This window comes from Eurosta solidaginis, chromosome 3 (genome assembly GCF_040869045.1).
Source record: "Eurosta solidaginis isolate ZX-2024a chromosome 3, ASM4086904v1, whole genome shotgun sequence".
Lineage (NCBI taxonomy): Eukaryota > Metazoa > Arthropoda > Insecta > Diptera > Tephritidae > Eurosta > Eurosta solidaginis.
The window spans coordinates 228,294,298-228,310,312 of record NC_090321.1 but is presented as its reverse complement, the minus strand read 5'-3'; the positions used below and the strand labels follow the sequence as shown (position 1 = coordinate 228,310,312).

General features: G+C 36.8%; 1 protein-coding gene across 1 annotated transcript in view; it reads left to right on the top strand.

The window, feature by feature from the left end:
• The first annotated feature begins 4,034 nt into the window (after positions 1–4,034).
• Positions 4,035–16,015, top strand: part of Pms2 (mismatch repair endonuclease PMS2) — a 46,285-nt gene continuing 34,304 nt past the window's right edge. Inside the window, exons 1-7 of the mRNA XM_067775419.1 lie at positions 4,035–4,222; positions 4,421–4,580; positions 4,653–4,796; positions 4,856–5,421; positions 10,728–11,361; positions 12,735–13,448; positions 13,524–13,774. Coding sequence (XP_067631520.1) covers positions 4,124–4,222; positions 4,421–4,580; positions 4,653–4,796; positions 4,856–5,421; positions 10,728–11,361; positions 12,735–13,448; positions 13,524–13,774 — 2,568 coding nt within the window. The 5' untranslated portion in view covers positions 4,035–4,123. The remainder of the gene's footprint in view (positions 4,223–4,420; positions 4,581–4,652; positions 4,797–4,855; positions 5,422–10,727; positions 11,362–12,734; positions 13,449–13,523; positions 13,775–16,015) is intronic.

The following is a 16,015-nucleotide window of genomic DNA, read 5'->3' as shown; positions in this document are numbered from 1 at the left end:
AAGGTGTGAAAAATTGTGGCTCAATCAAAAGATGTTCAAAAAAAAAAAAACTGAAGAATGAAATGGGGTGTGGGATCCATAGTATTTTTGGACAGAAAACCTTTTTACATTGGCAGTATTTGCAAAGGGGATAGATATATCTATCCTCTTTGCCATCACATTGGTAGACCGACCAGGATAATTTTTTTTATTAGAGCAGCCGAATGCTGCAAACGCAGAAAGGTGGGTAAAAGTCTAGAACAGGGGTCGACTGCTAATACGCCCCCAGCGGGTTAGGGGGTGAGAATATACCCGCGATAGGTATGCCTGTCGTAAAAGGCGACTAAAATACCTTCAGGTTGCCAGCGCAATATATAGCTTCTCCAAACCTAATTGTCAACCTCACCTATCCACGACGAATCCTGTTTCACTAACAGACGAGGCTCTGGCGACCCCAAGCTCCTCATGGAACTTGCGGGTGGGGAGGGAGGGATGACCTGAAGGTTTAATGTGGCCATATAAATCGTTCCCGGATGGTCGGGCTAGCACCTTAATGGTGCTGTGTTACCGGAGCGTACCGGATCTATCCGACAAAGGGCCATCACATCGATAACACTCCCCAAAGCCTTCGGGGAGTAACCTTATCGCTACAACAACAACTGCTAATACGCGTCCAAAAATATCGAGAGAGGTGTCAAAAGGCGGGTATTAATCTCGACAACAATAATCCGAAGGCGGAAAAGAAAATTTATATATCTGCCCGGAGATATTTACAGTTGAAGTTTTTTCATGTGATTGTTGTTGTGCGTTAAACAAAATTTTGTGTACAAAGGGACTGCGCGGATTTAATTTTGAATCCATCACATTGGTAGACCGACTAAGGTAATTTTTTAAAGAGCGGCCGAAGGCTGCCAACACAGAAAGGTGGGTAAGAGTCTAGAACAGGGGTATACTGCTAATACGCGGGGTTATACTGAAATGACGGTCCTTGGTCGGGAAAAATTCCGAGTCAATCTGGTACATAGATCCGACTGCCTTGGGAAGCGATCCCAACCCCACTCTAATACGTGTCCAAAAATATCGAGAGAGGTGTCAAAAGGCGGGTATTAATCTCCACAACAATAATCTGTAGGCGGAAAAGAAAAATTTTATCTCTGTCCAGAGATATCTGCAGCTGAAATTGGCAAGTTTCATGTGGTTGTGCACTGAAAAAAATTTTGTATACAAAGGGATTTTGCGCCAATTTAATTTTGATCCCACTCCAATGGTGAACCGGCCAGGGTAAACTTTTATAAGCGCGGCCGAAAGCCGCCAACGCAGAAAGGTGTTCTGCGCAAAAATGCTGAGGATCCGACCGATGGTTTCGGAGGGACCCGGGGTCATTTTTCGGTTTTTCCTTAACATCTTTTGAACGAGTAATTGAACGGATTATTGTTGTCGAGGTCAATACGCGTCTTTCGATATTGGACGCGTATCAGCACTCGACCCCTGTTCTAGACCGTCATATATCGGTTTTTCGTTAATATCTTTTGAACGAGCTAATTTCCCGATATTTTTGGAAAGTGTATTATCAATCGACCCTTGTTCTAGGCTTTTAGGGCCAATTAATGGTGACTTATCCATAACTAGATAAAACAGCTGATCGAACCAACCTTATGGAAATCAATGTATGCGATTAATGGTGCCATACCATAACGCTAAAGCCATAACCATACCATAGCCAACCGTATTTAAGTTGGAGAATTTATTAACTTTTTGTAGATTTTATTTATTGTTTTGGATACGTTTTGACTAAGAGACTTGTTGCTTGTGGAATATGTTTGTAATTTTTTGCGTTTTTGTCACTTTTATTAAAATGTTAGATGTTTAAGGTTATGGCACCATTAATCTATCACAATGGTGAAGGTTATGGATGTGGGTATGGTTACGACCATAGTGTACAATACCAAGTGTGTCAACTAAGCGATAAACGTCAAAATTACAAACAGCCTCGCTCACCTGATACAAATCTCAGCAGGTATAGAGTTGCATTTTTGATACGTATAATAATAGAAGACTTTTAGCCTCCAACAATGCGGAAACATACGGACATAGCAAAATTTATTTAAATTAGAGTCAAAAAGTCTAAAAAAACTTAACAAAATATAAAGCGCCACACGTGTAACATTGTTGTTTTTTCATTTAAAAATGCTGTTACCAGATTATTGTATTACACAAATGTAAAGAACTTGGGTACAGAAATTGAGAAATCATAGAAAATATTTTACCGATATACTTTGTTGTTGTGTTTAAAAAGTTTTTCACAGTAATTTGAAAAACTCTACGTTTTCTATGCTTTTTACATTTAGAGGAGTGACCTCATGTAATAAATAAAATTTTCAATGAAAATCAATAACTCTGAAGTGAACAATTTTCGCCATGAAAAAAATTAGAATGATGTGTAACAGGAGCAACACTTTTGTGACTACATAAACCCTGTTTCAATCTTTTACGTCCGTGCACAGAACCCTAATTGACCGTTTCAACCGAAACAGCAATGACAATCCAGATTTTCCCGTTATGCTAACTTAAGCGAGTGCCTGTCAGAAAGAGGTCAACACACTTGTACTTATCCACAATTGTTACGACTATCATGTTAGGGTTAAAGGGCGAATTAATGGTGACGTATAACCATAAAGCCATAACCAGATAAAACAGCTGATCGAACCAACCTTATGGAAATCAATGTAATCGATTAATGGTGCCATACCATAACGCTAACTCGATTACATTGATTTCCATAAGGTACGTTCGATCAGCTGTTTTATCTGGTTATGGCTTTATGGTTATAAGTCACCATTAAGCTGGAGACATTGGTGCTTTATCGGTAACCGTATCGGTAACCTTATAACAGCTGATTCGACCAACCTTATGAGAATCAATGCTATCGATTATTGATGCCGCTAAGGTCGTAACCTTATCGTAGCCAACCAATTGGGTTTTGGTTTACCGTCGTAACGATAAACAGCTGATTACGTTAGGGATACGGATACAGCGATACGACATACGGCAACAATGACTCCAGCTTTAATTCGCCCTTACGGGTTTAATTGGCCCTTTTACCATTTAAGAATTTTGTCCAACAAGTACGGGAACAACGCTATTATTGGCATATGCCATCATCCAGGGGCAAAGATCCTGAGCCAGATTAATAATTTTGCATGTAAATGCAACAACAACGATTTGTGCCAGATAAATCCAGATTGAAGTCTGGTTCAATTTGTGAGCCAGATAATTTGTTAATTACTTGTCTTTAGTTTGGCAACGTTTAATAAAGCTACTTCTTCAAAAATAGATGTCGCTGCTTGGTCTTTCGTCGTATGAGTTAAAAGAAAAACAGCGGCGACATCGGTAATAGTCTAGTTGAGGGGTCGACTGCTAATACGCTACCAAAAATATCAAATGAGGTGTCAAAAGACGCGTATTGATCTCGAGAACAATAATCCGAAGGCGGAAAAGAAAAATTTTATCTCTGTCCGGAGATATTTGCAGTTGAAGTTGGTGATTTCCATGTGGTTGTTGTTGTGTGGGTACCCACCAAAAAAATTGTGCGTCACCGTGGCGGTAGCCACGGTTATACCACACACCCGGACTTGGCATGGCGTAGCCCAGGGTTATTCTTTATAAGCGCGGCCGAAGGCCGCCAACTCAGAGAGGTGTTCTGCGCAAAAATACTATTGATCCGACCCCCGGTTTCGAAGGTACCCGTGGGTCTTTTTTCGGTTTTTCTTTAATATCTTTTGAACGCGTTAAAATTTTTATTTTCCGCCATCGGATTATTAATACTGATGTCAAGCCGCGTCGTTTGACACCTCTCTAGATGTTTTTGGTAGCGTATTAGCAGTCGACCCCTCAACTAGACTATTACCATTTCCCGTTTGCGAAAATATCACTTCTGCTTCTCAAGTCTCTCAATGATCCAGAGCATTCCCGTGAGATTTGAGCGTGATCCGGAGCTGTAAAACTCACTGGATGACGGCTATAGTTCTGTAGCTGGCAGCGCTGCCCAAAACTTAAACAGCTGATAATGAAAGTTTACCCGCGTTAATTTATATTTAATTTTATATTGCATGCCTTTTAGTTGGTCCGTAAAAATATTTAATAAATGGCAGAAGAGGAACAAATTCCAGAATGTACAACAGCAGAATCAGCACAAATCAAAGCCATTGGAAAGGACACAGTGCACAGGATTTGCTCTGGACAGGTTTGTTGTAACGTCAATATACAGCTCTAAAGGTTTAAGATTACTAGCTCTACAGTCGAGGCTAACATTTGCCCGCTTCACTGTTAACGACTGAAATGTTGTTAGGCCCCTTAAACCCCTCCATTTGGTTTATATCTATTTCCTCTTTGTTGTTTTTTCGCTAATAACATAATCATCTTAATTTATCTGCTTAAATAGGTTGTGCTAACACTAGCTGTAGCTGTGAAAGAGCTTGTGGAGAACTCAATCGATGCCGGAGCAACACTAGTTGAGGTTAAACTAAAAGAGCAAGGCTTGGGTTCGGTTGAAGTGAGTGACAATGGAAGTGGAGTACTTGAACGAGATCTGCAAGCGATGAGTATGAAGATTCTTAACTAAATGTGGAATTATGTATGTATTTAAATCAATAGCTAATTATTACTATTTAAAGCTGCCAAGTATCATACCTCCAAGATTCGGGAATTTGATGATTTACAAAGCGTTGAAACTTTTGGTTTTCGTGGCGAGGCTTTAAGCTCACTATGTGCGCTATGCGATTTGGTGGTGGTGACAAGACATAAGTCAAAAGATGTTGGTAAGCTATTATCATAAAAAATTACCTTGATTCAATTAACCATTTATTTACCCTTACAGGCACTCGTATCGAACTCGACCATGAGGGTACAATTAAGAAGCGCACACCCTCTGCACGCAGTGTAGGCACTACCGTAACAATAACAAATCTCTTTGTCACATTGCCAGTACGCCGACGAGATTTTGTGCGTAACATACGAAAAGAATTTAATAAGATGTGCCAGATCCTGCAAGCTTATTGTTTGGTAACACGTGAAGTGCGTATCATATGTACAAATCAAAATGCTAAAGGTGCTAAAATGATCGTTATGCAAACTCACGGTTCTCGCGATATTCTGGCAAATATTAGTGCTGTGTTTGGTCATCGGCAATCATCAGAGCTTTTACCTTTGAAATCTGTGTGGAATGATGAAGAAGAAGTAACCGATGAGAGCTTACGTGCTGAAATGCAGTTCGATACTGGTGCTGGAGATACCATGCAAGTAACAGCAGACGATATAGCACAATTGAAAGCAGCACAATTTCGATTGGAAGGATTTGTATCGAGTTGTAGCCATGGTGCTGGTCGTTCATCAAAAGATCGTCAATATTTTTTTATTAATTCAAGACCTTGTGAACCAAAAAATGTGAGTGTAAAGTGCTCCTCATGGAACTTGGCGGTGGGGAGGGAGGGAATGGCCTGAAGGTTTAATGTGGCCTCATAAATCGTTCCCGAGATGGTCGGGTTAGCACCTTAATGGTGCCGTGGTACCGGAGCGTACCGGATCTGTATCCGGCAAAGGACCATCACATCGATAACACTCCCCAAAGCCCAGTGTAAAGTGCGCACATGATGCTTTAAATATAAAGTCCTAATCGCAAGAAATGAAAGCAGAAACAAATTTTTATTTTCACGGGTTCTTGCTCTTTATCTTTATTCCATTGTGTCGAGCGACACAACCATCTATGTTCCTTAAAACTGAGGTCGGTTTTACCGTTACTTTTATATGCATCGAAATAGATAAAAAAATACAATGCTTCACAAAAAGCTGCGTAGTATTGAACTGTTCCTCTTCAATTGCAGCTATTTCGTAAATTGCAAAAAAATGAGGCTTATGCAAAGTGTGTATGGGAAATTTTTGAAAAAAAAGCTTTTCAGCATTTAAAAGAAAAAAGAAATCGACCGCATATTTAGCTGTAACGTATCAGTCAAAAATTCGAAAAAGTAGTTTAACTAAAAACTTAGCGCATTAAGAAAAAAATTTTTTTTAATATTTATGGTTATTTTTTAAGTATATTTTTCATTGTGTGCTGAGTTTTATGTAATGAACCATATGAAACGAAACAGTCATTTTTTTACCATCATACATCAAACAAGAAAAAAATTATTTAAAATTACGCGTGTTCTTTCCCAATTTGTGGTTGTTCATATTCCAGTGCTGGGCCTAAACAATACGTTTTGTTTCGTTATATATTGGAACGATTTTCCATCATCCTATGTCAAACCGGGCCAAACCGGTTTCGGCGTCATCAGTGTCATGTTTCGTTCGATGAATACTGATGATGGCGCAACGCCGAAATCGGTTTATCTCTAAACCAAATTTGACAAGGGATGACTGAAAATAGTTCCAATATACATACATATGTACATTAGAGGTGTTCTTATTTGTTCGAAAAAAATTAAATCTGTTTCTAATGAGTGCCGGACGGATTATTGTTCCTTTTGGTTTGAAAAACTTAGATGCGAAGTTTGGTGGCGATCTGATAACATTCAATGGACCCGAAATATATTTGAAGTTTTTATATTCAATTGCATGCAGTATGTGACATTTTATTTGCTTTTAATCATTTTTATACTTATATAACACATTATTTTAAAAATCGAAACAATAGAAATACCAAAATTAATTTTTTTTTATTATCTACCGGACATAGTCCTCACGGATATGTAACAACTTAAACAAATATTATCGAAATATAAAAATATATGGTAACAATTTATAAATACAATGATATTATAACAAAAATTTTTGTAAAAAGTTCGCTACGGCTTAAATAAATACACATGTACAAACATTTATATATTAATAGGAATACTGGAACAAATTAATTGAAAAGAAAGTAATCAATAACATCAGCTATAAAATGTTCTTTACATGAGTTAAAATCGGCATGATTGCAAACAGAGTTACATAAGGAGATCATTCTGTGAATAGGTTCATTATTTCCAAAATTCGTTCTACGCGTTTGAACGTAGAAAATGTATTTGTCCCTTAGACACCTTTCAGGTGCATAGAAGGGGAGAAGAAAAAGTAGTTCCGGATTATAATCTTGAACAAATTTAATCCCTCTTTCAGCGGCATCGTTAACGACGAAAAGATCGCGGCAGAAGCTCCAGCCTTCTTCAAAATAGTAGCCGATTCCTAAACTGAGGGGTCAAGATGAATGAAATTTGTAGATAAACCGAAATTTCCAAAAAATTCTTTCGTTCGTTCTGAGACAAAGTCACTCAAAGTATAATAAGTAAACGCGGATAAGTTTGAATTGCTACGCCCATTTTTTAACTTGACTACTGCGTTCTCTGAATCAAGTTTTTCAACCATATCATTCATCCAATCGATATTGTTTAAATTTTCGAGCGATCTGCGTGTCACAATACTTGATGTAGCAAGAACTTGCTCTGCAGTTGAGAGCGATATAATGTACAAAATACGTATTTGATAAACTCTTTAAATTATTATCCAATATTAGTATGTGTTCTTTTTATTGTCTAGTGGAAAGCTTAGTCTACGAATAAAAACCATATATAAATGTATTTAATAAAATATTTTTCTATTTCATTGCCAACTATTAACTATTTTCAACATATTCTAACAAGTAGATTTTACCACAGTGCGCATCATTCTAACCAAGCATCATATTAATGCTCTAAATTTTTAATAGTACCCGATATATAAATATTGTTAAAAACCTAAAAAACACACTCTTAAGCATAGTTCGGCTCGGTACGCATCAGTGAGCTGCAATTATTCATGTTTTACGGTTATTAGTGGACTAACCAAAAAATTAGTATTAGTGTGTACACAAACAAAGAATATCAAGCACTTATATCCACTAAAACACATTTACATAGTCATGCTTCGTAAAACGAATAACCGCTCATAAGCCACGAAGCAGTTCAGTACTCAATTGTCTTATTGAGTAAGAAAATCAACTGTGTTATACGAAAACACTAATTTGAATCAGTATGACTAACAGTACAATAAAAAGAATATAGTCATATCAGTCTTCTGACCCTAGCAACACAACAATGTACACGAAACTAAACTGAATACAGCGCTAAAGAAAAACCGATAATAAACGGAGTATACAGTGTATTACACACGAAACCAACATGCTACTGAGTTAAAGCGACTATGATTTCAGTTTATACTCAACAATGTCATATATGTATGGGACATATGTGTTGCGGGGCACTCGTATGTATTTTCTATTTTATGTGCTAGTCACTCATAGTATTTGTCTGTACTTGACTAAGTACACATTTAGACACAATTTTTTGGCTCCAATATTTGGCCCGGCCTCTGAAAAGGTGGCTTATGACTCAAAAAGGAAATTGCGAGAAACAGCTGTTAAAGATAAACAATGCATTTCTTCAGTTTCTTAGTAGTAGTAATTTTTTTTGAGTCATAAGCCCCCTTTTCATAGGCCGGGTCACATATAAGGATATTAAAAACTTTAAACAGTTTTTGGGTCCATCAAACGTGCTTGGATCGCAGCCAAACTTCGCATGTAAGTTTTTAGACTGAAAGGAACAACAATCAGGCCGGCACTCTTTAAACAGTATATTTCTAATAATAAGGACACCTCTAATTTACATACATACATCAGTTATACACTCTGTCGGAAAATTAACAAAACAAACCGGAACGCTGTGTTTTCTTAAAGAACTTTAGTCCATTTTGTTGCCACTTCTTTGTGCGTGATAAATTGAGTCTAGAAAAGGTGAAAACTATTCTACGCTATATACGGATTTTAGACTTAAAGAATTGCGCCAACTTAATGTTTGCTACTGAGTGTTTTTTATGTAGAGTAAAACCACTTATCTTATTCCAGAGTTCAATTTCACTTCCAAATCGTAACCAAATCTTTTCAGTCATTTAGTGTAACATAACAGTCTTAACGTTTATGCTCCTGAAAAATAGAAAAAAAAGCGTTTCGTTGTGTTTGATATTTTATAAATTACTAGCTTTACTCCGCGTACGTTGTAACGCCCGAGGTCGAATGAATGTTGCGTTATTTTTTCTGTTTTGTTTGTTGATAATTTAGTTTATTGTTTTGTAAATTGAATTGAATTATGTACGCATATTTGATGAAATTTTCGTTTAAAACATTTTATTATTGTATCTTATTGTAATGTAAGTGGGAACACAATATTTTTGGTTTTTTCGTTCGGTGCAAAGATAAACAAATTTTTTGGCGTTCCAACTCTAGCGCAACATATAGCTGCCCATTGGAAAAGCATGGACCCTATAAATTTAATCCTGCAACAGTAAGCGATTGCCCTTGTGCTTTGTTGATTGTAATTACAAAAGCAAGGCGTACAGGAGACTGTAAGAGCTTAAAATTGAATGGCAAATGTGTAGGAATCATTGGGATCCGTGGTGTGAGCTTCGATTACATTCGGCATTAATTTCTTAACGCAAAGTCTAGTTCCATTGCAAAATTTTGGTGGGTCTAAATTCCGAAGAAGCATGATTGGTGAGCCAATTTTCAAAGTTAATATATGCGAAGGCATTCCAGGTGGTTCTAAAGAGTTTAGAAATTCAATTGGATAATTCACAATTTGATCTTCATCTGTAACTGTGTCGATCGATTTATATTTCGTCATTTCACCAGGAATTTGGTTTTGAATGCGATCATTGATTTTGTTAACATGTGCATTTTTGGGAGCTAAGATTGCTCGTTCGCTTAGCCAAAAAAAAAAAAATTAATTTAAAACTCTTAATTCTGAAATATGAAAAACCTTCGTCTTGATCGAAGGACCCCATATCCAAAATTTGGTGATTATTGAATTGTGGGAAATACGTTTCCATAGGGAACGCACACACAGAATTTGATTTTTATAGAAGATGTAGATAGACTGAAGCTAACGAATTTTTTTAACGGCGGCAGGTTACTAAACGTCCAAAAGGAATAACAGCCAAAATCAACAATACAGTCAAACTTTAGGTGTTAAAATAACATAAGTTTGTACGGTGGCCATAGTTCTGAAAAATCCCATTTGTAGGGAAGGTGGCACGTCCCTTTTTTCACAATTCCACATTTTACTGGAGGTGTTAGGACTTAACGTCATATAGCTCCTTACTAATTTTCATTATCCTACCATTACTACATCCAGAGATATGCAGTATGATATATTCCATTTGTATGGGAGGTACCACGCCCCCTTTTTCCTAATTCCACATTTTCTTGATGGTGTTAAGGATTGAGTTCATATAACTTCTTACTGAATTTCAATGCTCTGCCATGTATACCTTCAGAGTTATGCAGTACTAAAGATTCCATTTGTATGGGAGGTGCCACGCCCCTTTTATATACCGAAATTATTTTTAGCCTAAAACATTCGTTTTGATCGAAAGAACCTATAGCCAAAATTTGGTGATGATTGAAGTGTGGGAAATACGTCTCCATAGCGACCACACACACACACAGAATTAGATTTTTATATATATATAGATGTACCTACATCCTTAAGCTTGCAAATAATATACTTGACGCTGTCAATTACTTGCTAATAGAGTCGAGTTTTTCACTGACTTGTGGCAACTACAAAACCTACTTCTAAATTCATTACTCACTACTGAATCTTCACATTCACCTGTGTCCATGAAACATGTGATAATCATATGGACAAATATAAGTTATTATTATTTATTTTATTCTTTTTAAGATATCAAAAATCGTTAATGAAACTTATCATCGTTACAATGGTCAGCAATACCCATTTATATTTTTAAATATAAACACGGCACGTACCGATGTTGATGTTAATTTAACGCCCGATAAGAGGCAGTTGCTGTTGAATAATGAAAAAATTTTATTAATAGCCATTAAGAAAGCGCTTATCAATACTTATGGCAACATCCCATCCACATATAAAATTCAGAATTCCACTATAGTAACCATGTTCAAAAAAGAGGAAATGGAAAATGCTACAAAGCAAGAAGAAGATTCATCAGAATCTTTGCTGCCAATTAGTAGCTCACAACGTTTTATGGATGTACTGTCACAATGGAAAAAAACTGGCGATACAACTGGCAAAGCGCCGCATGTGGTTGCTAAGCGAAAACGTACGGATGAAGTGGAAGTGCGTACGTTGAAATTGAAAAAAATACATGAATATTTGAATAGAGAAGATCTCAATCAGCCTGCGATGCCAAAAGAGTTTCGCGTGCATTCTGATGATGAGGAGGACGAAAGTTATCAAACTAGTAAAGGTAACCCGCTCGATGCAAGTTTGATTGAAAAAGAGACGCTAGAAAGAAGTGTGCTTGATTTAGAACGGCTGAGTAAGGAATCTAAAGGTAAGAGCTATTATTTCTTTCTATGTGGTGTCGTTATGGCTTTGGTAGCACATTTTAAAATTTACTATATTTTTATACTCAGCGTGCTTTGCACACAGAGTATATTAACTTTGATTGCATAACGGTTGGTTATACAGGTATAAAGGAATCGATATAGATATAGACTTCCATGTATCAAAATCATTAGTATCGAAACAAAAATTTGATTGAGCCATGTCCGTCCGTCCGTCCGTTAGCACGATAACTTGAGTAAATATTGAGATATCTTCACCAAATTTGGTACACTAGCTTATGTGGACCCAGAATAGATTGGTATTCAAAATGAGCGAAATCGGATGATAACCACGCCCACCAGAGGTTGCCTTTACTATAAGGAATGCTTTGAAGGAAAATTAACGAAATCGGTTAAGGACCACGCCCATTTTTATATCATTCATCATTTCATTTATTGCAAAAATAGTATTAGTACAATAAGATCTAGGATCTTTTATAGTACAATATATAAAAGATTTTTAAAAGGGTCGTGGACGAATAAAATAAGCTACTTACTTACTTAATTGGCGCTTAACCGTCTAAACGATTATGGCCGTCCAACAAGGCGCACCAGACGATCCTTCGCTCTGCCAACCGGCGCCAATTGGTCACACCAAGGGAGTTTAAATCGTTTTCCACCTGGCCCTTCCAACGGAGTGGGGGCCGCCCTCTACCTCTGCTTTCATAGGAGGGTTCCGGAGCATCACCTTTCATTCGCATAACATGGCCTAGCCAGCGAAGCCGCTGCATTTTAATTCGCTGGACTATGTTGATGTCTGCGTATAGCTCGCACAGCTCATTAAATCTTCTTCGGTACTCGCCATCGCCATAAAATAAGCTATATCTTTGCAAAAAAGAGCTTTATATCAATTGGAATTTCATTTCAAGTGGATTTATAACAATAAATAGGAAAAACTTTAAATTAAAAAAAAATGGGCGTGGCACCGCAATTTTCTATGTCTCGGGAGCCATAACTCGAAGAAAATTTAACGGATCGTAATAAAATTGGGTACACAAATTTTCCCTGTAGCACGAAATATTTCTAGAAAAATGGACGAGACAGGTTAAAGACCACGCCCACTTTTATATAAAAGATTTGTAAAAGGGTCGTAGACTAGAATAATAAGCTATAACTTAGCAAAAAATAGTTTTGAATCAATGATATTTCACTTATCAAGTTTTATAGTAAGAGGAAATGAAGAGAAGTTTTTTTAAACGGGCGGTGCCACGTGTTATGTGGAAAAGTAATTTATCTGAAATGAAATGTACAATTGAAGCTCACGCTGAGTATATAATGTTCGGTTATACCCGAACTTAGCCTTCCTTACTTGTTATTACAGAATTTGACACATTGACTAACCAAGTGGTGGAGCGCATTGATTGTAAAGTGACTACCACAAAAAGCTTACCAGGACTACAATTTATAGAAAAGAAACCGCCAAATGATATAAAATTAATTACAACTGAAGTAAATAACAGTAATAGTGAAGATTCGAGTAGCCAAAATTTCAACGACGATTCCCTAATTATACCCGAGTCAAATACACCTTCGACTGTTATATTAGATGACACCACAACTGATAACGAATCTACAGCCAATTTTTACTCCACTGGTGTTATGCGTATAACACTTGAAGAAATTTCGAATAATATTAAAGAAGAGGAAAAGCTAAGAGCTAGCAACAAAGCTTCAAATAAAACTAGACTTGAGCGCTTACCTTTCAAATCCCAAATCAATCCAAGTCAAAATCAGAAAGCTGAGGAGGAATTAGAACGTGAAATAAGCAAAGATACATTTGTTCAAATGGAAATTATAGGACAATTCAATTTGGGTTTTATAATTGTTAAATTGGATACAGATTTGTTCATTATTGATCAGCATGCAACCGACGAGAAGTATAATTTTGAAATTTTACAGCGTACAACGGTGCTGCAGTCACAACCTTTGGCTGTACCACAAACGCTCGAATTAACGGCAGCAAATGAATTGTTATTGCTGGAAAATTTGCAGTTGTTTGAGAAAAACGGTTTTAAATTTGATATAAATGAAAATGGTGAATAAGCTTTTTTGACATTTTAATAATTTTACGTTCTTTACATATACATATATCAACTTTTTTTTCAATTAGCTCCACCAACTAAAAAAGTTAAGCTGCTATGCAAGCCCTCTAGCCAACGTTGGGAATTTGGTAAAGAAGATATCGATGAATTACTTTTTATGCTTCAAGATGCACCTGCTGGCACTATTTGTAGACCATCGCGTATTCGTGATATGTTTGCTTCGCGTGCCTGCCGTAAATCGGTTATGATTGGTACTGCATTAAATCGTTCTACTATGAAAAAATTGGTGACGCACATGGGTGAAATAGAGCAACCTTGGGTAAGTTCAAAAAGGAATACTATATTTCGTCATAATAAAGTTGATTTACTCTGATGCAAATATGGTAATTAGCAGGTTCACACTCTAAGCCGACGATTTGCTTATTTATGTACTAGCAGACCTGTCAGACGTTGTTCTGCCCTAAATTTGGTCTATTTGCATACATTTTAATAAGCTTTTTCCGTCGTAACTGCTCTCCCCCCTCTTCACTTTTTCTTAATCCTTTTATTCACTCCACCCTCCGTCTTTTTCGCTTCATCTATCTCTATCTTCGTCTCACTCTATCTCTTTCTCAGTCTCCTCCTTCCCTTTTTTCTCCTCTTGCAAGTTCTTCTCATTCTTCTTCATCCCTTATTTCCAGTCACAGAGGGTGGTATGTATTTTGTTCCAGTCCCATTCCGAGTCCCAGTCCCAGTCCTAGTCCTAATCTCAGTCCCAGTCCGTCTCTGGTCTACTTCCCGGAAAAAACGATCGTAAATACTAATATAGGCAAATGTGTATACCAAATTTTCGGCAAATCGAATAGGACGTATGTAAATAGGTATGTGGCTATTATTAATTCATGTCTTTATTTCGGCTTCGCATGCATATTTATCAGTTTTGCCAGGTTGATGCGACTAAATCGAATATCACAACGAAAATGACTTTAAAGTTCTCAGCAACAGCTTTCATTTGATATCCACATAATGTGTGTGTACATTCTAGGGGCATCCGGATCCACGTTTTAGCGTACATCTCGAGACCGTAGTCACTCAGCGGTATAAAAATTACTCTGTACTAAAGCACACATTAACAGCTTCAATTTGATGTCCATAATGTAAAAACACATCCTAGTGTTACCCTGGTCCACGTTTTGGCCTATATCTCGAGACCCTAGTCACCAATAGGTATGAAAACTACCCTGTACTAAAGCACTTATCAACAGCTTTTATTTGTTATCTATATTCTATAAACACATTCTAGGTGTACCCGGGTCCACGTTTTCGCATATATCTCGAGACCCTTGTCAGACAGGGGCACGAAAAATACCCGTATCAAAGTACTCATAAACAGCTTACAAATTGTACAAACACATCCCAGGATTACCCAGGTCCATGTTTTGATCTCAAGACCCTAACCAGAACGGGACAAAAAGTATCCAATTTCCGTTCCCAGGCTCTAAGATACCTCTCCACCAATTTTCAGCCAAATCGGTTCATCCGTTCTTGAGTTATAGTGTAACTAACACCACTTTCTTTTGTATATATACATCACATCAGAAACTTCAAAAATAACAGTATTTCTCCACTATTCAACGGATGTTATTATACATATAAACCTTCCTCTTCAATCACTCTATCTATTAACAAAAAACCGCATTAAAATCCGTTGTGTAGTTTTAAAGATTTAGAGAGCATTTGAGAGCATTCAAAGGGACATAGGGACAGAAAAAGCGACTTTGTTTTATTATTGCAACGAATTTTAGGGAAATTCCGCTTATTTGAAACCTTCTGCTAACGTTCGAATCGCTAAACTGTTGAATAAATAACTCCAATATTCAGTAATGCAAAATGGTCTTTATTAGACTACTTTGAGAGTATTTCACAATAACACTTATACTTCACAACTAATTGCGTGTTTAAATCAAACTGATTACAGATTCCTCAGCTTGCGCTGCTTTTATACTCTCAGTTTTATCGTTCATCCATTTCTCCTAAGGTCTAGTCATTTCGCGAAACTGTATTCCAGAACAATTGTATCCCTTGCTTGGTTATTAGCTATATACATGTATACCTATTTGTAGTTTATGTTTCTCTTAAGTTTCTACCTAAACTTACTTTTGAACTTGAACCAGATTAAGCATATTATGTAAAGGGCCAATTAATGGTCACTTATAACCATAAAACCATAACCAGATAAAACAGCTGATCGAACCTACCTTATGGAAATCAATGTAATCGATTAATGGTGCCATACCATAACGCTAACGCCATAAGCATACCATAGCCAACCAATTGGTGTTTGGTTTCTCGCCATATCCATAACCTAAAAATATTTGAGTTGGTGAATTTAATAAATTTTTGTAGATTTTATTCATTGTTTTGGATACGTTATGACTAAGAGACTTATTTTTTGTGGAATATGTTTGTAATTTTTTGCGTTTTCTTCATTTTTATGAAATTTAATGGAGCACATTGGAGATGGTTATGGATATGGGTATAGTTACGACTATGGCGTTAGGGTTAAGGAAGTTTAGATAGC